This window comes from Elaeis guineensis, chromosome 13, assembly GCF_000442705.2.
Source record: "Elaeis guineensis isolate ETL-2024a chromosome 13, EG11, whole genome shotgun sequence".
Classification (NCBI taxonomy): Eukaryota; Viridiplantae; Streptophyta; class Magnoliopsida; order Arecales; family Arecaceae; genus Elaeis; species Elaeis guineensis.
In genome coordinates, this window is record NC_026005.2 from 7,398,094 (window position 1) to 7,422,775 (window position 24,682).

The 24,682-nt window shown below is 38.0% G+C and overlaps 2 protein-coding genes across 8 annotated transcripts; both read right to left on the reverse strand.

The window, feature by feature from the left end:
* Nucleotides 1-4,190: 4,190 nt before the first annotated feature.
* LOC105056863 (uncharacterized WD repeat-containing protein C2A9.03) lies at nucleotides 4,191-12,720 on the reverse strand. 4 transcript variants are annotated; one of them, XM_010939197.3, is made up of 10 exons: nucleotides 12,442-12,720; nucleotides 11,925-12,066; nucleotides 11,673-11,840; nucleotides 9,539-9,625; nucleotides 5,882-6,016; nucleotides 5,691-5,798; nucleotides 5,523-5,614; nucleotides 5,330-5,435; nucleotides 5,126-5,212; nucleotides 4,191-5,035 (listed from the first exon to the last, which is right to left on the reverse strand). In XM_010939197.3, the coding sequence occupies exons 2-10, from the start codon at nucleotides 12,060-12,062 to the stop codon at nucleotides 4,622-4,624; spliced, it is 1,335 nt and encodes a 444-aa protein (XP_010937499.1). In that variant the 5' UTR covers nucleotides 12,063-12,066; nucleotides 12,442-12,720; the 3' UTR covers nucleotides 4,191-4,621. The 4 variants fall into 4 exon arrangements, with proteins under 4 accessions (XP_010937499.1, XP_010937500.1, XP_029123871.1 ...); XM_010939198.3 differs by having other exon boundaries at nucleotides 11,925-12,128; nucleotides 12,442-12,715; XM_029268038.2 differs by lacking the exons at nucleotides 11,673-11,840; nucleotides 11,925-12,066; nucleotides 12,442-12,720 and adding an exon at nucleotides 7,841-7,930 and having other exon boundaries at nucleotides 9,539-9,562.
* Nucleotides 12,721-19,926: 7,206 nt separating this feature from the next.
* LOC105056864 (uncharacterized) lies at nucleotides 19,927-24,171 on the reverse strand. Of its 4 annotated transcripts, none has more exons than XM_073247932.1 (6): nucleotides 23,651-24,171; nucleotides 22,784-22,996; nucleotides 21,647-21,771; nucleotides 21,101-21,364; nucleotides 20,784-20,953; nucleotides 19,927-20,615 (listed from the first exon to the last, which is right to left on the reverse strand). In XM_073247932.1, exons 1-6 carry the CDS (start codon nucleotides 23,945-23,947, stop codon nucleotides 20,200-20,202), a joined length of 1,485 nt encoding a protein of 494 aa, XP_073104033.1. In that variant the 5' UTR covers nucleotides 23,948-24,171; the 3' UTR covers nucleotides 19,927-20,199. The 4 variants fall into 4 exon arrangements, with proteins under 4 accessions (XP_073104033.1, XP_073104032.1, XP_073104034.1 ...); XM_073247931.1 differs by having other exon boundaries at nucleotides 21,101-21,415; nucleotides 23,651-24,169; XM_073247933.1 differs by lacking the exon at nucleotides 22,784-22,996 and having other exon boundaries at nucleotides 23,651-24,167.
* Nucleotides 24,172-24,682: the final 511 nt, after the last annotated feature.

The following is a 24,682-nucleotide window of genomic DNA, read 5'->3' on the forward strand; positions in this document are numbered from 1 at the left end:
GGCCGATTCGCATTCCCGATGGGACGCCTGACAGCGCCCCGCGCTCCCAGAACCGACGCTGGGCGGCAATTTTCGTTCCCCAAAAGGCACCGGGCACCCGATCGCCTGACACCGAATCGTCCGGCACCCGATCGCCTGACACCGAATCGTCCGGCACCCGATCGCCTGGCACCGAATTATTTGACGTCCCATCATCAAACAACGGGATGTCTAACATCGACCTGACCGGACCATCTGTCAGTGAGATCGGCAAACTCGGTCCAGGACGTGGCAAGGAATCCACTCCTTTCGCCTGCGTGGTGACACGGGGTAATGCGACGTCAGGCTCAGGAGTGAGGGGGGCAACTGTTGGGACATACCGACCGACCGACTGACCGATCGACCGACCGAAGGTACGTCGGTCGGGCAGACCCTTTCTGCCCTGCCGACCGACTGCACCAGGGGATCCGGTGCCCGACTCCCCCGACGTATCCGACTGACCACAGGAGGAGTCCGAAGCTCTACCCGACGCCCCTCGACTGGCCACCGACCCAAGGTCGGACGGCTCCTCCAGGCGCCATACTACCGCCAGAGGCTGTCAGTCCTGACAGCGGCGCTACCGCCTAGCGGCATTATCCCGCCTATGGCATGGTCAACCCTAGCGATTTGACGGCCCCACGGCGAGTTGACATCTTTACGGCGACTCTGACATCCTACAGTGAATTGACAATTTCTCAATTGTCCGCGCCATTAATGACGGCGCCATACCACGCTCCACTATATATATCGGGGAAGGCAACAGTGCTGGGGGGTCTCGAAAAACTTTCAGGCTTGCTCCTTCCCTTTCTCTCTCTCGATTGAGCTCTCTGTCTTCATTTCACTGTTGCCCAGTCTCCTCTCTGACTTGACCGTCGGAGGGTCTCCATCGGAGCCGCCTCCGATCAGTGTGGACTTTCTTTTTGCAGATGCTCGTTCCCGGCGACCAGGCGACGAGGGGATTGGCCGCAACACCACCAGTGAGATTAAATTGGTTGCCAAAAATGAGGTTCGTAATTTTGGAATTGCCATAAATGGGCCGTTCATGCACACATATTATTTTGAACATTTTCTTATGGAGGTTGGGACGCCAAAGTTCTTTCCCAAAAAAAAAAAAAAATTGTATGCGGAAATAGGGAAGTACCATGATGAAAAATAAAAAAAAGAGCATTTATAATCTTTAAAATGATGATCATCATTCACATACATCTTTTAAAGGTAGTTAAATGTCATTGATTCAAAAAAATTTTATTTAAAAATAGAGAAAAAGCATACCGTTAGAAGCTCACTAGAACAAAAATGAGTTTTAACGGTAAATCACTTATGACATTTTTTATTATATACCGTTAAAAAAAAAATTTCTACATTTTGATAAAAATACCGTTATCTTTCAATAAGTATTTTTTTATTCACAATATTTTATCATAGATACCGCTATAAATTTATATTTTATTATAAATACTGCTATAAATAATATTCTCTCTCTCGATTGAGCTCTCTGTCTTCATTTCACTGTTGCCCAGTCTCCTCTCTGACTTGACCGTCGGAGGGTCCCCGCCGGAGCCGCCTCCGATCAGTGTGGATTTTCTTTTTGCAGGCGCTGGTTCCCGGCGACCAGGCGATGAGGGGATTGACCGCAACACCACCAGTGAGATTAGATTGGTTGCCAAAAATGAGGTTCGTAATTTTGGAATTGCCATAAATGGGTCGTTCATGCACACATATTATTTTGAACATTTTCTTATGGAGGTTGGGACACCAAAGTTCTTTCCCAAAAAAAAAAAAATTGTATGCGGAAATAGGGAAGTACCATGATGAAAAATAAAAAAAAAAAGAGCATTTATAATCTTTAAAATGATGATCATCATTGACATACATCTTTTAAAGATAGTTAAATGTCATTGATTCAAAAAAATTTTATTTAAAAATAGAGAAAAAGCATACCGTTAGAAGCTCACTAGAATAAAAATGAGTTTTAGCGGTAAATCACTTATGACATTTTTTATTATATACCGTTAAAATTTTTTTTTCTACATTTTGATAAAAATATCATTATCTTTCAATAAGTATTTTTTTATTCACAACATTTTATCATAGACACCGCTATAAATTTATATTTTATGATATTTTATTATAAATACTGCTATAAATAATATTTTATGATATTTTATTATAAATATCACTATAAATTTATATTTGTGGTATTTAGCAAATATGTAGATAAATAATATCATAATTTATAGGATTTTAAAAAATTATCATTAAATTTTAAATTATTAATTTTATATAAAGTTTGATTTAGTTATACTGATCTCATAAAATATGTAATTATACATATATATTCTTAACATTACTTATTTAATGACGTGAATATATGTTAATAAGTTAAATAAACTATATTTATATTTTAATAATATAAGTTATAGATTGGTGGTTAAGAGTTTGCTATTTAAATAAAAGATCATTGATTCGAATTTGATATTTTTTCTGATCACGGCATTTAAAAATATCATTAATGATTATTTTTGTTGTAGTGGCTCTTTAAATTTTTTTTACCAGAAAGAAGAAAAAAAATGAGCAAGATAAGTTAATATGCATGCATTTAAATGATTTTATGTCAAGTGGGTGAAATTTTGGTAGTACAGAGGAACAAGCCAGCGAAAAGTTTGAAATTGAGAAAATTTCAAAAATTTCCAAGAGATTTTCAACTTTTTTTTTCTTTCTGAAACATCGATAATACATCTAATTCTATGCAACCTCAGTGATTAAAAGAGCTAGGTTCAGTACTACCTAAAAAAAAAAAGAGCCAGAAGCAATGAATTATATTTCCAATTGCTTGACTTGTTGAATGAGGCAAGGCAATAGGATAAACAAAGAGAGAAATCTGACAAACCTCGGCCGGCCAAGACCGTTCCCTCTTGCTTTTAAGTTGGTCTACAACTTGGATGACTGGGGCTTGGCTCTAGAAGTTTGCAACCTTCTCTGTTAACAGATCATTTGTTGAAATCTTTGCCGATAACAGTGGCATTCATGATGCTAATGGTTGAAGTTATGGGGATTATAATTCAAAATAACGTGTTGTCGCATTGTAACAGGGTCACACTTTTTGAAGAGAATTTTGAATGAAAATTCGAAGTACATATTATTTTATTAAGACGAACGTATCAAAGAAAATGGTAGCCATTATTTTGTGTTATAATAGTGTCATAACCAAAAAAAAAAAAACAGCCCTCATATTTTTCTGCATCATTTTCCTCAGTAACAACCATCATAATGAGGATGACACCATTATTTATAACTATGATTTTAGTTGGCCTCCTGAGTTTCTGAGAAAAGATAGCATGTTACCGATCATAGAAAATTCTTGAACTAGAAGACTCTTCCCTGAAATTGGACACACCTTTGGATATCAATACCAATCTATATGAATTGTTCTGGCTTATGAAATGCTACAGTTTAAATTTGATCAAGTCTCCAATACTGCGTAATTTAATAAGAGTTTCAAATACTCCCACTCATTGGATTAATTAGAGTTTCAAATAACGCAACAATATCTGAAACGGTTTACCTATCCCTTGCAAAACACGGTAAAACCAAGATCATTTAAACTCTCCTTTGTCCCCACGAAATGTCTTGGTCAAATAACCAAGAACATTAGAAAACAAAAAAAAACATATTATATATCCAAACTCCAAAGCTCGTCATATGAATTCTCAAGTTAAATGATTTCTCTAACAAAGTTTACCATTACCGATTGACAAAAATGGATGTGAATTTGTTCAATAGCAGTTTGTGCAAGTTGATCCAACTCTTGAAATGCTACTGTTTCTATTTGATTCTCTAAGACCCAGCAATCCATAGATTAATAAACTTCAAGCATCTTATGATGTCTAAACTATGTACTTCATTGCAAAACAATGGAACCGAGATACATATGAACTGCATCCCATTTTCTTGTCCAGACGAAATATGCCGACAAAATTAGTCACAGAATGAGAGCACAAACAGTAACCGGATCCCATTTATCAGAATGGTCCTTAAAAAACTCAAAGCCAAGCCTGACCAAACGAACCGTAAACAGCATGCATAATTAACAGAACCCTAAAGCACCAACAATTTCAGACAGGTTATCGGCTCACAACACTACCAAACAGGAGACAAATTAACCAAAAAAATAAAACAAAAAGGAAACCAAATGGATCTCTTCTTCTGCCACTGTAGAGCTGTAGATATACACATCCAAAATTTGCAAATAAGTACAACTAGCTTCTGGAAGAAATGGTGTAGAAAAGATAGTCATATATGGAAGAACCAAAAAAGTGGGGAGGATCTCATTAAAACGAAATGTCCTCCATATGAACACACATGCATGACATCAACCTATTCACTTCAACTTCTGTACAAAAAAGAAGACCACTTTCGAAAGTTTTCCTATGCAGCAATTAGGAAATGAAAGCCACCTTCTCTAAGATCAATGGTCAAAGTCTCTCCCAAAACCACATAAGCATTCCAGTGACACATCTACCATCTCCCCTTCATTTTGGCCTGATAAATGGAGCTCATGGGTTGGTAACTGGGGAAAACTACCTATCAAGCCTTCTCTCAATCACAGGAAACAGTCCATATATTGATAATGATGCCTCCTGCCGAACTCCAACAGGCTCCCGTAGGTGCGGTCTGCTATGCCCACAAAGAAAGCCTCAGTATCAGGGCTAAAGGACATGCCAGCAATCTCCCCAAATAGATCGATCTCTTGGGCTTTGCGGTAATCGGCCCTTGCATCATATATGTGAACAAAATCAGCCGGCTCGGCCATGGCCATGAAATGGCCATCTGCAGAAAATTTGATGCCCCGGATGGCACCCATCCTCCCTTTAAGTACGGCAAGGGACTCCGATAGATTTCTTACATCCCATAGCCGGCATGTTGTGTCCTGGTTCCCTGTAGCTAGGATGTGTCCATCTGGGTGCCAAGCTGATGCAAAGGAATAATCCAAGTGCCCCTTCAGATTTCCAATCACCTAAACAACAGGTAATAGAAAAACAAGGGATGAGACTAGGAAATGATACCGTACACATCATGAAATCAGATAAATGGAAACAATACTAACTTTTCCTGACTTGGTATCTGCAATAAGTCCCTCTGTGTCGTCCCCAAGAACAGCAAGAAGCTTGCCATTTGGACTAACGGAAGTAGTCTGTAGAGACCAATGAGTTACATCAGATTAGCAAAAGAGAGGCCCAGAATCAAGATTAGAGAGTTATAAAGAACAATCAGAATTAATAGAGTTCAACAGGTAATCGATGTCACTCACATTCACAGACCAAGAAAATGGAAATTGACTGAGCAAGGTGAAGATCTCAGTGTCAAAGACTCTCACAAGGCAGTCATTGTTAGCAGTCATCAAATGAGTGGAACCTCTGTAGGAAGATTAGTTAGATGGCATTCTGAAGAAATATAATGCAAGAGCTAAAGCATCACAAGTTGAGCAGTAAACTATTTCTTACTCAGAGGTTTGATAGATCTCCACTGCATTGGTGATGGCATTGTCATCATAAGTTACTTTTGTACTGAAGACCACACCAGGTTGATTCAGGTACTGAAATGGAGACCAAAACTTGAGGACATTGGTCTATAAACTTGAGAACTTATAGCCTTCGGCAAAGTCATCTCACCTTACATATGAGCTCCCCTTGGAAACCACCAGCAACCATTAAGTTATCTTTTACAGCCATTGTGCTGATCTGTACCCTTGAAACTGGTTGAACTGAAGATCCACGGCGCTGTAGGACAGCCAAGTATAATTCAGTGATGTAACAAACAGACAAATATTAATGAATATAACATTCTAGCATAGAAAGAGAACCTCGGCTGGTACAATCTGTCCAGCTACATTGAGTACTTCCTTGCTTCTCTGGCGCAAAGATGACCAGTGCATAACTGAGTAGTTCTGCATCATGTAGACATCATGCTTTGTAGTTGCCCACAGTAGATTCCTCAACTACAAAAACCCCAATTGTCAGACAAATCACTAAAAGCAGCATGAGAAGAACTGTGCAACTTCCATTATAAAGTAACGGTCAACGTTCTAGAGTTCACAAAAACTTCAATACAAATTAGTGTTACAATGGCATTTTTGTAATTTTTTAGACATATAACTCTGACAACAGAGTTGACAAGTTAAACTGTTTCAATAAGCATAAACTATTATCATTTTTTTTATATATATAGTTTAGCCTTTATTCATTTATGATTATCTAAGAGTTTAGCACATCCAAAGACTGCTTAGGGTGTACAACTCTAACCTTGTGTTTTGCATGCATGTATCTCACTTAGCACCATTTAGATCCATCTATTGTGCTATCTAACGGTAGTGAAATGAGGAGCGAATATCTCTCCCCCACCCCCTCCCTCTTCCTCCCCCAAATAATTAATCCTTAAAAGGAAGAAATGTTTACTGTGACCGAGGTGCATAAAATTCTTAGATGTAACAGGTACACCAACACAATATAATTATGAGAATGCAAAAAAAGATTGTTAAGCAATCGCAAGATTTAAGACTTGGACAAGTTAAAAATGTCAGTGAACCACACAACAATCACGGTCATGGAGTCAAAAGGAACCTCAGGACCGGGAACCTGGAAAACAGGTTGCCAGGTGAGTATCAGGTAAATGTTATTAAAATTGATTTTTTTCTGGAGCAGAATGAGCAAGCTCATAAAAGAATTTGGCAACAGTGTGCATACATGCCACAAAGGACAACAAGCTAATAGCCAATAAATAAACACAACTTGGACTCCTTACTTCCTGATTGAGGCCAGACAGGCACAACTGGATTGTGCTACAGTTTGACATGTGAAACAGAGTTGTCCAGAGCTAATCATTTTTCAATAAAATTTGCTCATTAACTGTGAAAGACTCCCACAAAAGCATTCTAAGTTGCAGATCAACTGTATTTTACAAAACAGCTATATTAATACTGTGCAGTTACATAACCCAAATGAAGGTCATGTTTCTCATGATTTCATATCCATGCCAGATATGCATGATACATAAACAAGATTGATAATAGACATAATCCTCATATGAATGACCTGACCCAAGATAAACCTCAATAAAAGGCTCTGAGTATTAGTAAAGTTTTTTTTTTTTTTTTTTTTTTTTAAAAATCATCCATAATCCAGGCTACTGCCTGTAAATAGTTTTGCATGTTAAGAGACCGATAATATTCTCAGCAGTCAGCATGCACCAGAAACCAAATTATCAGTAACAGTGGAGCAAGAATGATGCCTGCATCCACCTAGCTAAGTGTAATTTTAGATTCTTTTCTCATGTGTCATGACCATACAAGTGGACTAGCCAGTGATCTTTTGAGTCCTGATACCAAAGTTTTAGATGCCAGGTAAGAGCGCATGTGACTAATTTAATTGATCCACCTCAAATGAATGCATGAGCTACTATCCAAAGATGACCAAATATTCTATACATGAGAAAGGAACTAACACAGTGAAGATCACCCAAGAAGATTACAAAGCATAATATGTACATAGCAGACACACACATGTAGGATGAAAGTGAAAAAACAGAAGAAAATTAAATCTATAGAACATGAATACAAAAAACAGGCATCAATGGTCAGTTTATCAAGTAAAATTCTAGAAACCCATAACAATAGAGATGGCATCAGCCAAGTTCTAACAGCAAGCTTGGAAATCCTGCAGAAAGAAATGTAATATGGCCTCTTATGTCCCAAACATGCCTACAGAGGGAACATCAATTTTTCATAGAGGAGGCCTGCTAGATACAGACATATATCCCATCATACCATATCAAAAGGATCTTCTTATTGTGCCAGCTGCGCATAAAGCACTTCCGCCTGCTTTAGTGCTGAAAGAACAAATTATACTGCAGTCTGCTGCTAAATTTTAGACATGAGGGTTAACAGTCACATCAAATGGTTAGAAGTTCAATGAAACAGAAAAACATGTACCAGACAACACTGAATGAGAAAAACATAAGACAAATTGCTCCCATTGTGAAATCAACAGTCATAGCACAAGTTGCGTGTTCTTCTCCTCATCTTTTTCTTATAGTAAGTGTAAGGAGGGGAACCGTCCTTGCTTTAAAAAATTAAAAATTAAAACAAAAGAAGCCGATGCACTATTCATAAATTAAACACTCTACACTGCACCCATTTAAAAAGATTATTAGCAAGGTACTCTTGACTCTTGAGACATTGGTTGGCAGGAAAAAAAAATCTTACTACAGAACATCTGCCATTGTGGCAAACTAATGTTGGAAGCTATGGATAAGTAGAAATATGCTTAGAAAATGTCCGAAAGCAGGAAAAGGCAAACAACATTACATGGAAAATACATGGGAAACCAACAAGAAACCAAAGAAGTTGCCAGGTGAAACTAGCATATAATGCTTTCCAACTAAGTTCTCCAGCAGTTTTCAAATAACTGATGAATATTGTTCCAGTTTTCCATGTGTTTCCTGTCAAGTTTACTGCAATTTTCCTCATTTTAAGAACAAAACCCAGTGTTCACAAACAGATTCAAACAAAGCTCTCAAGCTAAGTGGAAAAGATGAATTCCAGCAGGAATGGCATAAAACCAGGTTTGTAGGCATACCTTATGCATGCACCTAGAACTCCACTAAGAAGCAAAAAACAAATAGCATTATTGACAAATATTGAATCTGTTCGATATTACTTCAAACACAAATAATTAAATTCCTTACCTTCCTAAATTTCAATGATGCTTGAGAAGCTAAATACTTCAATAAAGACAGAAATTAAATAGTCAAATCACATGTCCATGTGATATCTAAATATATGTACAAATGACCTGCAAAACTGGAAGATTCCAAACAAAAGAGTGAAGATATGCTGCTGGCAATACCCGTGACACTAGTTATGAGTTAATGGCATATTAGTTAATTACAATCATAAAATTCAATGTCCAAAATAAATTTGAAATATAAAGGAAGTGGAGTGCAGTCCTGTTCACAATCAAATGATTACAAGAATCTCTTATTGGTGGTTATAAACTGAAGAAGAAATATTTATACATATTTATCCAACAGGTAAACAGACTCCATCCCTTTATTTAACAGCACTTTTTAAACAACTAGTCATAGACTGATAAACATGCCACAACCATTCTGACAATATGATAACACAACTTTGCCTGGAATGTTTGAATATTTAAATGATTCTCGCTAGCAATCATACAAACTGATGATGGGTACACCAGTAGCGTGGTTCATATCTTTGTTTTTTATGGTTTGTATCTACAGATTTAGTCCTGTAATTTAATTAGTTTGGCTTTCTTAGGAACTCCCAAAAGATCTAAGGTAACTAGCTGATTATAACAATGGGCAAAAAGTATTCCATCAGCACATGATGAACTACTCATTTAAGCACCTTCTTAGTTGAGAAAATTAGTACAAAAGATGATAGTCCAAACTACTGGACTTTCAATTGAAACAGATAACTACTATTGGAGGTCGGTAGTACCTGGAAATGCACGATTGATGACTTGGCATGCCTTGTATTGTATTGAAAATCATAAAAATTGCTCCCCTTCTCCACTTGTTTGCATTCCTGCTCAGAGAGTGCATGTAGAAGTACCATCAATAAAAAGTAAATTCTTACTAATCATTAGACGCATTACGATTCAACTGGAGCAGAGATTATAGCAAAGCATTAAAAATAGCTTAAATTAAGATTGAGACTACTAAAATAATAGACTTCAACCAGAACTATGAAAAATGTGTGCGTAGCATATAATTGAAATAAAGATAAAATTGACAAGGATGCAAAAGCTTAATAAAGATAATTTGCCAAATGCTAGGAAAGCATATAAAAAGGCAGATAGAAAAGGGGCATCTGAGTGCACGAGGCCTGCTGGTGTGGGCTCTGAGGAGCATCAGAGGTACACAGCCTTACCTCCATATGAGGAGAGGCTATTAAAATCTCTTGGACCTATGACACCCAAAGAGCAACATAGCCATAGTGCCTGGGCCCAACCTCTTGCAGAAAGGAAGATGCTCCAGAATAAAAGTATACAAAAATTTTCTACTAACATGATAAAGGACTTTAAAGACAGCAAAGTTAAGAGAGTTGAAGTCAATATTGTAAGGCAGATAAATTTTCAGCAACAAAGGTCTCAAGCTGTGGGTGGCAACTTCTGACTCAAACCAACTAATCAGTTGATCCCTCCTTGAAAAAAAAATGTTCTTTTTTTTTTTTTTTTTTTTGCTTTTTAATGTCATGATTGGGTAAGAATAGAACAAACTAACTATAAACTGATTGGATTTGGGTTTCAGCCTCAGGCATGACAGGTAATTATGGGTTGAACAAGCCCTTAAAACCCAATCCTAGGTCCAAATGAAGCTCTAATCAGGTTGGTAGTTAGCCACAGGTCATATGAAATCAATGGATCAGGTATGAGTTGAGGGTTTTTTGACCTGACCAGAACTGCCTATCACCATTCTAGCCTCAAGTCCTTAACTTTTTGCACATGGCATACATGAATTAATTTCTAATATCATAAAGAGCAGCAAGATGTATGTTTTTCACAAAAAGATGTAGTTGACCAAGACAATATAAATTCCAATACTGAACTGTAACTACGAAGTAACAAGTTTGAATAATGTACAAAATTGCTTTTTGAAGCTTAAAGAAGTAAGATGGACAAAGGGGAGTTTAGCCAATTTGCTTGTTTCATGAGCAATTGTTTGAATGACCGCTCAGCATATGCATCTAAGCAAGAACAAGCCAGAGTTGCTCTATTTGTATGTGGTGCATTCTCTGTCTCCCTCTATTTGCCTGCATCTGGGCAACTTCACATAAGGGACAGGGAAGATCTTGGCATATTACCACTTCTTTTTTTTTCCACTTCCTAGCAAAGGCCAATTATACTTGTCTAACAACAATTACTATCAAGCATCTCCCAACTTGTAGGTGTCAGCCCTAAGAGCCCTCTTGACCAGCCCTCTTCCAGAAGTCTTTACCAGAAAAGATATGTGATAGAACAAACTACTTGTCTTAACATGGCCATAATTTTTAACCCTGTTCCAAATTCTTTCTTTTCTTCACCAATAATGTCATACAAAGGAGCACATGCACGGTTAATCCAAGCTTTGGCAAACCTTCCAGCAAAACAACCAAAGAATTCTACTTAGATAAGTGGAGAAGAAAAAGGGGAAAAAATAATAAGAAGATTGCTTGCTTCCCTCCATGCATCTTTTGGACCAACAGTTTGTGTTAGGTTTGAAGTAATTATAATTGTCATTGAATGGACAAACCCCATGTCTTCTGTGCAGCGGGCCTACTATTCCCAACTCCATCCACAACCATCATAGAAATGCTGCACCATAACTTCATTTTACCAAAGAAAGGAATCAAATTAACCATAACCAAATGTATGCCGCCCATCAAACTAGGTCCTTGCTCAACAAAGAAACAAATCTGAACCCAAATCAGAAAATTTACCACCATAAACAGTCCCAAATACTAACAAACATTCACTACAACCAACTTTTTTATTCTTTTTAAAAAATCAATAATTTCCAATACCTCAAACACCTAATTCAACCAAAATAAACAATAAAAGAATGCAAAAATAAGCACTTTGGTCTGGGCTTACCTTCTCCAGCTGGTCCCGAGATTGGAATAGGTTCTCGTAGTTCTTGTACTGCTTCAACCTCATCTCCCGGTACTGGTCTCGCGTAAAATTAAGCCTCTCCCACGGTATCCCCTGCATGTCCTTCCCATTTCGAGCCTCGGAAGCCATGGTATCACTCCTCTGCCTTCCCTAAACAACCCAACAACATAAAAATGAGATCTTTTTCTCGTCAACAACATAAAATCCATCACAAAAGAGGGAAAGAAAGAGCACCACGTCATCATCTCCTTCGAAGTCAAAATCATCTGGCTGCTGATCTATCATTTCGAATGGATCATTGAAGTATTCATCGCCGTCGAATTCAAGCATGTCGAACATGTACTCCAAATCGATGTCCAAATACATCGCCATCTCACTACGCCTCAAGAACAAGCCAATCAATTAAAGATAGAGAAATTTCATTCCAGCTATAGACACCTAAAAAAATAAGGTAAAATATAAAAATTGAATGGAAAAAGGGATATATGAAACGTAGTTTTGAAATTGTTATGGAACTAAATCCATTTAAAAGCTGATAAAAAGATTTAGAAAATCGGATTCCATGAAAATAAAGAAATAATCAAATAAACAACAAATAGTTTTTTGTTTTTTTGATGGAACTTTACAAAAAGAAATTAAACAGAAAAGGGTATTAAAAAGGTAAAATTTACAAGAAATTTAGGTTAAGATACCGATTTCAATAAGATGAAACCCAAACGTTCGCATCAAAAATTGGGCGAAAAAAAGGGACCTTGTTTCTGCGAGGGAAACGTGGACAGCGGAGCGAAGGCGAGACTGATTTCTTGGATGCTTCGAGTCCGAGAGACAAAAATGAATCTAATGGAGGAGGGCGAGAGTATAACCAACGAGAAAAAGGGGTGGAGCGTTCGGGAAAGGGTGTTGGCCTAGCGAGAAACGAACTTCGAATCTTGGAGGCCTCGGAGCAGAATGGAGAGAAAAAAAGATGGGAAACACGAAGTCGATCGACGGAAACGAGAATCGCCAGAGGAGGAGGGGGATCTGGGAACGCTGGGGCCATGTTCCATTTATAGGCGCGGAAGAGCAGCCTCGCGGGCAAGATCAGCTGTGGGATTCCAAAACCTCATCCCAGCGTGCAGATCTGATCAAACGATGCCACATCACAGCTAATGATCTTGTTTCGTTTTGCTGTTTTTGCTTCACGTGTTCGTTTCTCTCGTGGAGCATACCAATTGGTTTAACTAGATGTTGGTGTGTGGATAAAACGGACGAGACGAAACTACCGCTCTCTTTCTCCTGCACAGCACTGTTATCAGTACTCGCCGCATAGGAATTACGTATAGGATTATGATCATGTCCATCAATTAGGACAGTCTTTTCACAGCGTTGCGGCTCCCTAATAATGACGGCATAAAGAGCCGACGTGATGGCTCGATCGCGCGCAGACGGACGGCAGATCGAAATCCTCGTATAACTCTTATGCGGGTACCTTGAAGATGACATAGTTCTTAAGAAGCCTGCCGCTGGTGGTGAGCTGTGATTCCTCACAAATCGGGGGTTAATTCGCGGCGGAATGATGATTATTGTCACCGGATTGAATGTTAACATACTCTCACCGCGGAGCCTTGGGCTCAGGAGTCAGGACACAAGAAGGTAACTTCAGGTAAACGTACCGGTAGTAATCTGCTAATGACGAAATGAAGCTCGTACTTTTCAGGCGCTATAATAGACCGCCACGTGGATCACCGCCCTCGGCAATAACGAATATTCCAAGATATGTCGGCATTGGAGGTTAGTTCACCCAAGGTGTCTCTATTCAAGTATTATTATTCAATTGTGTTGGTTTAATGCGAGTCCCAAGAAGGACAGAAGTCCGTCATGAATCGTTAATTTGAGACTCATTGAAGCAATCTAGGTCGTACAATCAAAGATCCCCCACCTTTGGTCCACTGATCTAGTGGCCTGATTGCGTTGATGGGCTCTCCCATATGCGGGCATGTACGGTGATCCTATAAAATCACGTTTTGTGGTAACCTGCATGGGAGGTCTTCAGCTGTCTCCGATGACCATGAAAGTTATTTATCTGAAAAAAAAATATATATATATATATAATAATTTTTATTATTTTTAATTAATAAAAAAATATTTAAAAAAAATTAAATTTGAAAAAAATTACTACATTCAGCTAGAGATAATCTTATACAAGAATACGATAAAATTTATAAATATATTTTTTAATATAAAATAATATTATCATCTCTAATTAATTTTTATATAATAACTATAATTACATAGCCCTTCACATAATTTTATCTCCATCTTAATTTTTTTATAAATTTTTTTTATTAAATAAATTTAAAAAAATATTAGAACAAATTGAATGATTACATATGCCACTTTATTGAAGATATTTTTGTCAAGTATGAATTATCACTCGAAAATTTACTAAATATCAATTTCCATGATATTTGTTTTACTTGCTCTTCCTAGAAAATAAATATGAGCTTCACTATTTTTTTTATCACCCCTCTTCTATTTGTCATACCAAACATGGTAATTTGATATAGTATTTATTTTTTCATGTCAAATTATCTCCAACCAAATGAATCAAAAAAAAAAGAAAGAAAAAAAAAGGACATGTATTGGTTGAACCAAATAGGCTGATTCAACAAAGACTCGACACATCATATGAGGAAAGTAAATCATTAAAAGAGTAGAATCTATCACCAATACAAAGAGAGGAAAAAAAATAATCATAAAGATAGAGTCGTGGATGCTTGTCCTCAGGGCCGGCCCTGGGGCAGGTCAAACTGGGCGACCGCCCCAGGCCCCAGGCCTAGACCTTGTATGTTTCAAGAGGGTGCAGGGATGGCTTTCTACAATATTATAACAAGAAAAATAATTAAATAGGTTAATGATGGGTTTTATACACTGCTTAACGAATATATCTATAGAAAATTATTACACGTAGATTAATTTTTTAATGATAATTAATATTTAAAATATGTTAATTTTTAATAGGGAATGTCTCATTTTTTTCATTTAGTCCTAGGTCTAAAAAATATCAGGACCGGCCCTGCTTGTCCTCCATCTGCTCCTCCTCTCTTTCCTTCCTCACTTCCCACCTTTCGACCATCATGAAACAAAGCCGGTCATGAGACAGGTCGAATTGAACGACCGCCTCAGGCCCAGGCAGATCCTGTATTAATGATCCAATGAGGTATAAAAATGATTTCCAATAATATTATAAAAAAATAATTAAATAAATTAATAATAGATTTTACATATTGTTTAACGAATATATTTATAAAAAATTATTATATATAGATTAACTTTTTAATAATAATTAATATTTAAAATATATTAATTTTTAATAAAGAAGATCACATTTGGTGTCGTGTGTAAAATATATAACGGCTCTGTCACGAAGCATTCTTGCATCGACGGCCTCGGCTCCACCCCACCCCCGCCTGTGTGACTCTTGACCACCACCTCTGCAACGAGGGCTACAAGGTAAGGCTCGTCGACTCCAACTCGGCCACCATCATGACCGACCAATGCGGGCGTTATGACCTGGAACTCGTTGAGCAGGTCAAAGATCAATGATTGGACATCTGAGCCGCCGCCGCAAAGATGGCCCGATGCCATAACTTCACCGCCATGAGTAGCACCTCCACTACCAGACCCTGCTTGCCCCTCATTCCTCCTCGTCCTTGGCTTCGACACCGATGCCAAGTGCAAGTGGGGCCGACCGCTTGCGCCCTATCCTCTAATCTTGCTTCGACCTTTACGTCCTCAACCTTTCTTCAGTGGCTTGGCGGCCCCCGGCTTGGTCTATCGGAGGCGTAGCAGGTGTGATGCTTGGTGGCGGCCATCAAGACAGTAGGGGTTCGGCGGTTTGGGATCGTCGGGAATAACTACAGGGGTTTTGGGGCTTACCAAACGGCCACGATGTTCCCAAAGACGGTGGAGCAAGTAGTGCTCGTCTCCGTCGAGTCTGCCTTGAGGAGTGTGACCTCGCGGCCAGCTTCATTGTCGTCTCCAACATCACCAAGGCCATCAACATCCTCCTCCCACAACAAACGAACACAGGATAAAATAAGGGGAGCTGGAGAATGGAGACCAAGCCCGGTCACGAACACGAGCATGAGCCCAACCAGTAGGCGGTGGCGGCGAGGCATCACCACATACAGCGGAAGGACGGTGAGCCTGACCTTGAACTTTGTGGACAGGTTGTGGCTGTCGATTTTTTTTCCTTTCCATCGGCGATTGATTCCGTTCTCTCGGCGACTTTGTTTCTCCATGCGACGCATCCGGTCTTGGTTAAATTGGCCCAAAAATGATGCGATGAACCTTGTTCGATCAATAATTTTTCTTCTTAGGACGCGTGGCTCGTGATAACGTTGCATGGCCGTTGCCCAATGCCGAGAGCCACTGTTAACGCCGTGAAAGGTGGCTTGCATTAATGGCCGTCGTGAGGGAGTCGCCGTAAACGCCGGGGTTAATCGGGAATTTGGTAGCCGAGCACCGCCCGCCAGTGGAAGGGATGCGGATTGGCTGTTCGGTGGAATCTGTTATTCGTATGCCAGTCGGTCGGACAGCTAATCAGCCACGCATTAAATCTGTGGGCCGAGCCTGTGGGCCATCTGGTTAAGACTTGCGCATGAGGTTATCCGCATGCCACTTAGTCGTGCATCCGAAATTGTGCACAAAAAGACAGATTTGCATAAGTTAATCTGCAGGCAGTAGCCGTATATGGAATACTTTGTGCAGGATTGACCACTCAACACCTACGTTGGCACCTGGGTTCCATTGCGTGTAAACTTGTTTAGATTTCAAACAATTAAACCACCAGGGAATTCATATGGGATATTGTATCATTTGTAGAATTCATCAACTTAGATCCTATTCCAGGGTGAAAATTTTAAATTATTTTACATTATTAATTTTTTAAATTATTTTAAAAATTTTGAGTTTTTAGGAGGATATACTCGAAAATTCTATCTCAAGATATAACCGGAGATATCTTGTACAGACACGACTGTAGAGAAAATAATAGAGTAAAAAAATCAATCAAAAAAATTTAGAAGAAAATAATTTAGGAGAGAAAAAGAAGATTTAGAAAAATAAAAAAAGAGATTAGAAGAGGAGAGAGCAAATTTTTTCTTGTATATTCCAACACCTACCAAGAGCCTAAATTATAGGCCCAAGAACTAGTTGCTTGGGCTTATCCAATGGTCAAAACAATTAAACAAGTTTTAAAAGGCTGAGGGATAGAAAATTAATGGGAAAAGCTATTAATCGGATAATTAATGTTAAACAATGTTAAATGTATTTATCTTGAAATAAATAAAGAAAAACGGTCATATTTAGTAAAGAATAAAGAAAATAAATAGAGAAAAAAATAAAATATGGGCCTGATCATGCTATGCACGTGAGCTGGTCCGACCATCTCCATGTGTAATTTGGTCCAAAACTACTAAATTTTTGACAAAATTCAAGAGAAGAATTTTCATTATAAACATCTTCTCAAATTTGTTTCTATCCAATATGAAATTAAATAAAAAGTTGAGAATTGATTGAAAAAAATTTTGAGTTTTTCATTCTCCTCCCAAATATCAATATTTTCTTCTTCTTTCTCGCTTAAAGAATGTTATTTTGAAGCTTTCAGACAATGAAGGTGACATATACTTTCATAGTTTGCAATACCATAATATCAGAAGCATTAATATCTAATTCACACTTCGTTTTATCCACCCATTCAGTTAAAAATAATTTCTTCTACACGGCAAGAGGGGATTAGGACAACTTGCGAGAATTGGCATATGGAGATGGTTAAATGATGACTTGGCTCGTCAGCATCGTGTGGATTGAGGAAGCGCCTATTTGTTTTTGGTTAGAATCGGATTTATTAAATGAATGTAGAATAAAAATATTCAGTAGGGACATTCGACAAATTCATCCATAATACCGAGCCTGTACAGTTAACTATAGCGTCCAATTGAATTAAAAAATTTCTCCAGAATTATCGTAGATAAAGATTCATTTTCATCATTAGAAAAAATTAAAAAAACTTCATCTCTCTAAAACACTCATAAGCTTCATCTTGCAATATATACTGTTGCACCAGATTTCTGATCGTATCGTCCGTCGGAGGATCTTTACTGAAATCAATTCTGATCGAAATTTATTTTACAGAAACACCGCTTCGGTGATCTCCTACCTATTCTAATCATATCCATATGTGATCGAAAATCTTCCGTAATACATATTTTTTTTTTTTTTTTTTCTCGCTATCAATGTGGCGCAGCCATAGCACACCCTAGGGAGTCAGATGCTAAAAATAGGGTGTCTTGACAAAGGATAGCAACGGATAAAAGTCCTGTTTTTTTATTTTCCCATGTAAGTACGTATGGAAGGCAAACATGAAATTTGGAAGATGCGATGCTAGTTGCAATCCCTTTGTAAAGCATTTGATGTACAACGAAAGCATAAGATTAAAAAAAAATAAGAGGAGGAAAGATTACAAAATAAGATAAATAAATACATGACGATGACTTGCATTTGGATAATACCAAGTACATTATCTTATCTATGTCTCTTCAAACCAAAATATTTGCTAAAGATATGGTTTTATATGTTTTACATGCTATGCTCTCTTCTAGTTTTTTAGCTTGGACAGAGAAAAAGGTTTCATGCTAATTAGACGTAGCATATTAGAGGGCGACAAGAAACTCGAGTTCAAATATATGGTTGATGAATCATAGCCCTCACTGTCATTAGTCCGATCTATAAATCTTAAACAAGCTCTAAGATTTGCGCTCAGGTAATTTACATTCAAAGTAACTCAAATATCAAGAGATCCATACACCCAGTTATCATCCACGGAACCTCAAATTTATTTAGGTAGTTGCAAGGTAACAGATACAGGGGAATCATAATAACTTTAAAATGTTGAGCGCTTACCAAATCTCCAAGAACGCCACAAAATACTTTGTACAGGATGACACATCATTATAATCTAACCTATCTGAAAAAAGCATTTCCACAGGCAACAAGAGCAAACTGTAAACTAGGAGACCATCAACATTTTAGTGTAGATCAATAGTAGTAGTAGATGGCAGGATAATAAGTTTCTGAAAACCCACTCCAAAGTGTTAGTCATATAATCAAACAACCGTCTTCCTTTTCATTGTTCTCAAACCAAATTCTTGAGCTAATTCTTTTAGGACTGCATTTAAAACTCTATTTCTAGTTTACAAAGAGCTGAGAAATGCCAATAGAGAATTGTGGGAGCAAATTGAAAGACTGGGTCAATTCAGTTTTCCAAATCAACATTGCCGTCCTGCAAATGCACGTAGGACTGCATGCCCATAGATTTGTAGGACTGCATGCATTCATGTCTCGTAGCGTTTCCTGGATAATGCATGTCAAACCTTTTTTGTAGTGATCAATAAACTGTTCATTTCATTCAACCTTTCTGGAAAATGCCAACAGAATTTATCACACCCACCAAACTGAACAAGAAAATCAGAAAGGAAAATCTACAGATAGCAAAATGCAACTTATTGTAATAAAAGAATAAATTTATGATGATGGATTGCAATTGATAAGAAATAGTGGTATTCTGTGCCACAAGTTCCCTTACAGATATATAATCCTACAGATATTGCCTTCATATTTACTTCAAGGTGCAAGATTGAGAATGAAAATAAACAAAATCACCCTATAATGCATAAGCAATGTCCTGTCCTGTTTTAATAAATCTGGTATATTTGATTAATTGGTAACACATACTATTCTGGTTATACAAATCGGTACTAATACTGATCCCTTCAAAAAAATATGAATATAAACATTTTAAAAGAATCAATATGATAGTCCAAAAAAGTTCAAATCTAACAGACCTTTTGTTTTGTACCAGTAAAATAAAAAAGAAAAAAAAAAGCACCAGAAATCTTTGTAAAAAGTGGGGGAAGATAACACTCGCTTCTTGCAAAAGAAATAGCAAGATACAAGGCTACAGCACAAAGTGACCGTACAGCAACAATACCAAAACCAAATCATTGAATGGAACCAATACAAACCACCACGAGCTACTGTTATTCCTTAAATCAAAAAATATATTTGCAGGAAAACAGACAACAACCCTTACAGATAGTACATCATTTAAAACAAAGTCTTAATTTATATTAAACTACACATGAAAACAGGAGAGAACAATGACACAGGTCATTACAAAAGTATAACCCATATCTTGATAAAATATATTTTGATGATTTGAATAAAATAAAAACTTTGAGGAATGAACTTGAATCCCGTTCATAATTTGTGCATTAAAACAACTGTATGTTATGTCCAATCACAACCAGCTTCTGCGTTCTCTATTTTCTCCAGAATACAAGAAAAAACAGAACTTTCAGTTCCAAGAACTTACATCTTTGATTGTATAAAATAGGTATCATCCAGCTATTAGAAAAATGCTCAACCAGATTTGACCGGATCACTGGGGAGAAAAAATACCCAGAAATCATCCACTGACTACAGTCATTTGAAACTCCCTACCACTAATAACAGTTTGTGAAAGTCTCACCCTGATGGCTTCAAATTCAGCAGCCTCCCTTTCCTCACTTGTTAACCATGAAGATAGACATAGATCAAAAACATCTTTGCCAGAGCTCATAGTCGAACACCCCTTAAGGTTGCTCAAAATTCCAAATCTAACTATCTTCTCTTTATTGACAGCAGAGGGTTCTTCAGCAAATGCTGAAAGGATTTCTTTTATAGCACTACACCAGATGGGCCGGGCTACCTTCAAGAACTCATAAACAGCAAGCACTGGAAGATCAACACTCCCTAGATCGGATTCAACTTGCCCACTTCTTCCATGGTAATCTGATCCTCCAAGCTTCACAAGCTTGTAAGTATCAGCTAGATCACTGAGTCCTGTAGAGGAAATGATCATTTTTCTTTTTCAAAACATGGGATGAAAAACCAAATGCAAAAAACATCGAAGCAAGAATGAAGGTCCATATATAATTTTTCTTTTATGTGCTCCTGCAACCGCAGTTATAAGAAAAAGTCATTAAAACATGCAAAGTCTGATCATCATACCAGCCAACTTCCCATCACTTCTATATACCTCCATAGCATGAAGGCCAGCTGCTTTCAAACTTCTGATAACAGCATCTGGATTCTTCAATGCCCATGGATGAGCCAAAGCTGCCACGCCCCCAGTACGACAAATCAGCTGGACCACAGCCTCTGCAAATGGCTCAAGGCCCCTAAATAAAAACAACTACCAGGTATGAAACAGCTTTTTGAGATATGTATGTGAAAGATTAGTTTCTCAGGTATCACCAAACAGAACATAAAATAAATAAATAAATAAATAAGAAAAAAAAATTCTTACGAGCAGGTAAAATGCTTACGTGGCATAGGCAGGTCCTCCATCATATAAATATCTGCTAAATGCTTGCTTCAAATTCTCCACATAACCAGCTTCAACCATGGCTCGAGCAACATGCAACCTTCCTGGTGCCACTCCATTCCCTGCTATTTTAGCAACATGCTCCCATTTAAGAGGCATATTGAGTTTGCTTAGCTTCAGCAACATCTCTTTTGCACGGAGGTATCGGCCATCTCTAATAGTGGCTAGTAAATCCTCCAGTTCTTCAAACTGTGCAGGCCCACAGCTACCATAGTATGCAAGGATATGAACAGGTTCCTCAGCTTCAGATTTTTCCCTTTCAGTTGTTACGATCGCAAATAAGAAAGTGCATTACATAACCACAAAAAAGCTACATAAGATATTTTTCTACATTAGTTACTCAAGCTGGAAAGTTAAAAGGACTCCTAATAAACAGTACCAAGTTTTCAAAAGAAATTAGGCTAAAAAACCAAAAGTTAAAGCAAATTACTCGTGACACCACAGTCATCTCCAAAATATTTGCATGTAATGTTTCGAAATAGATTACCTTGGAGAATATACTGCACTTATTTCAACACCTGGAATGATCCTGATGTTGAACTTGCGGGCAGCTTCTGTGGCCTCTGCTATGCCAGCCATGGTGTCATGGTCTGTCAACGCAAGTACTTTCACCTGTTCTGAACACATGGTAATTCTATCATGTTTCATTATACATTAACCAAAACCTAATAACTCTTAAAGAAATTATGTATAACAATATTATTTAAAAAATGAGAGCACACAATAATGTTTGTCCCTGGATTTATTTGAACACTCTCAGCATTTATTTCTAAATTAAAATAGGAAAAAATCATCAAAAGATAATGGAAACAGTAACAAGAGTACAACTGTCCCTATTACTTGCGTCATGACTCGTCCAGCTGAAAACCAAAATCCACAAAACAAGCAGGTCACAAGTCTAGCTCTGCTACCACCCACCAGCCAGTCAACAAAATTAGATTTAGACTATCTCGTAGACTAATGAATGCAAGAGACTGAATGATGGAAATGCTTCTCCTTCTCATCAAATTGATCTTAAAAGAGGAGGACGTGCTTCAGCATAAACCACTGACGATGGGTGATGGGTTTGACATACGTCTAGCTGGATCTCAAATTCTGAAGTGTTACGAAGATGGTCAAAATAAATAAAGTGTTAAATGATATGGTTAGGTGACATTTTCCTGTCATAAAAAAGAGAATCGACAACATCAAAATGATCTAAAACGAGGGGGTGCTCTAGCACAAACCACTAAGAATGAGTGATGGGCTTCAAATATGTCTTTTTATGGACGAAATAGCTGGATCTCAAATTCAAAATGGTGTTTGGAAGCTGGTCAAAAATAAAAAGGTTAAATGATACGGTTAGATGGCATTTCTCTGTTATAACAAAGGGAATTGAGATGTTATGGTCTAGAGTTAAGTTAATATTGTTCCTTTCATGGAAGTTTAATTATGCCCATCAGTTCTAGACTGAGGAGCTGCAGAACATGTTGAGGTACCACCGTCTTTTTTTCCCTCCTTTCACAACTCCTTCACCTGGATGACTGTAAAATATGCAATATAAAGGTAGAAAAGCATCATTCCAAACCTAAATCAACCTCTAGAACAATAAAGTAAGCCTCCAAAGCCTAATAATTGCTAGCACCTCTTCAAATGAGTTCAAGTTTCTTTGGCCGCAAAGTCCAGTCATTTTTTCATCAGCTAGCCACCTCCAACTCCTAAAACACTTTTTTTTTTCAACAATACTGTTTCTTGAGGCCCATTCATCATATTCTAACAAGAGGACAAAAGATGAACAAGAGAATGAATCCAGCCATAAACTCCAAAAGACAAGAGTATGCCTATCAAACAATTCATCCTGAAACAACACAAGAGAAGGCATAGATCCCGAAGTCAAAAGAATGCATTTCGTACCTTGAGAAATCAAATAAAAAAGTACCAGCTCCAGGCCAAATATGATAATCACCAGCAAAGCAGGCCTAAATAACTAAAAATGCACATCATAGATGTATCAAAGCCAACCTAATCGAAACAGCGTATGATATCTCAGATGTCGTAAAATAAAATCATCTGAAATAAAACAGAGTAAAAATGGAGAATGTTTTCTAAATCACCTACATAATGACAAAAAATCAACCATTTCAGATAATCACGGAGCAGTAAATGCTGGTTAAAGTCCTCCGGGTTCTCAAAAAAGTGAAAGGACGTCAGATTAAACACAAGTACTAGAACTATATCAAACCGAACTAAAAGAGACTCATGTCATATATTCCAGGTGATTTTTACCTATGAACAAAGCAAAGATTCAGACACTGTCCCATAAGAGACAGACAATTAAGCTACACAAGTACTTACTTGTAGCAAAAAAGAAGAGAAAAAACCAGCTTTTTATGTCTTGTACAACAAAAGTGTAGAGTATAGAATCAAGCAACGAACTTTTCCGCAAACAGTTCATGCGCATTATGTCCAAATCCCCAGAAAAACGAAGAAAGAGACGAAATCTTTAGCTCACCCTATTCCTGTGCGCCCTCTCCACCACCTCCCCGGGCGACAAGAACCCGTCGCTGCAATTCGAATGCGAATGGAATTCAAATACCACCCTCCCCGACCCCTTCATGTCCAACGCCACCTCCTCGTCTTCGGGAACGGCCTCAGGAAACGCCCACTCCCTCACGAACCTCGATGCCAGGATCTCCTCCTGCGTCACCTTCTTCCTCCTCCGCCCCTTCCGCTTTCTCCTCCTCCTCTTTGCGCCTCCGGCGCGTCCGTCGGTCGCCGCCGCGGCCTCGTCGCCCGTATCGGGAATCATTAGAGCAGAAATCGGAAAAAAGGTGCAAACTTTGGCATCGCCCAGCCCGTATCTCGATATATATATATATTAATAAATATGTGAGATAGAGAGAAGGCTTTTGGTATGAGATGGGACGAGTGGCTCGTGGGGTGGAGGAAGGGCTTCTTGCCGCTGCTGTTGGGGGGAGGAGATGAGAAAAGAAACGTTTGGGGTGTTTTTTTGGGTACTTGTGGGAATCTACTGCAAGACACCGACCTGGCAGGAGGCAGGCCCCCCTCGGCCCCTCCGTGTTAAGAAAGAGCGAATGGAGAGGGAGAAAAAGTTGGCGCTCGGTGCACTTTGGATGCCGTGGAGCCAGCAACAGTCCTCCTCCTTGTGCTTTGTGCTGAGAGTTTCTTTTTTTTCTGGTTCTAATTGATATGGAATTCTTTTTATTACTCCAGTGCATTCTTGTGTGCACCATCTGAAATTTATCCAAAATCCGGATCCATTACTGCTGTTGCTATTGAAACAAGAACCAGTTTATTTTGGTAATGTTAATATGCCCATCTTTTGATGTTCATCTATGGTATAACATATTATAAGATTTGTTGTCCAAATGAACAGTACATTGCATTTATAGATACGTAATCAGTTAATTGGCAAGTGGATTTATGAGTCGACATGAACTTGGTAAATTTGTTTTATGAGTTAGTACAAAAGAAAAAGGATAACAATATTATGTGCCACATAAAATCTCGTTTTTCAAACTCT

Bases quoted from the DNA above. Each gene is read 5' to 3' on its own strand.
- LOC105056863 (XM_010939197.3), bottom strand. From the start codon at position 12,062: ATGGCGATGTATTTGGACATCGATTTGGAGTACATGTTCGACATGCTT. The intron at 5,436-5,522 runs GTAAGAAATAGT...ATCTTCCTACAG, and splicing joins GAGATCTATCAAACCTCTGA to AGGTTCCACTCATTTGATGA. The intron at 5,213-5,329 runs GTGAGTGACATC...TGGTCTCTACAG, and splicing joins CATTTTCTTGGTCTGTGAAT to ACTACTTCCGTTAGTCCAAA.
- LOC105056864 (XM_073247931.1), bottom strand. From the start codon at position 23,947: ATGATTCCCGATACGGGCGACGAGGCCGCGGCGGCGACCGACGGACGC. The intron at 22,997-23,650 runs GTGAGCTAAAGA...GTGTTGTTTCAG, and splicing joins AGAGGGCGCACAGGAATAGG to GATGAATTGTTTGATAGGCA. The intron at 21,772-22,783 runs GTGCTAGCAATT...TGTTCAGAACAG, and splicing joins ACTTGAACTCATTTGAAGAG to GTGAAAGTACTTGCGTTGAC.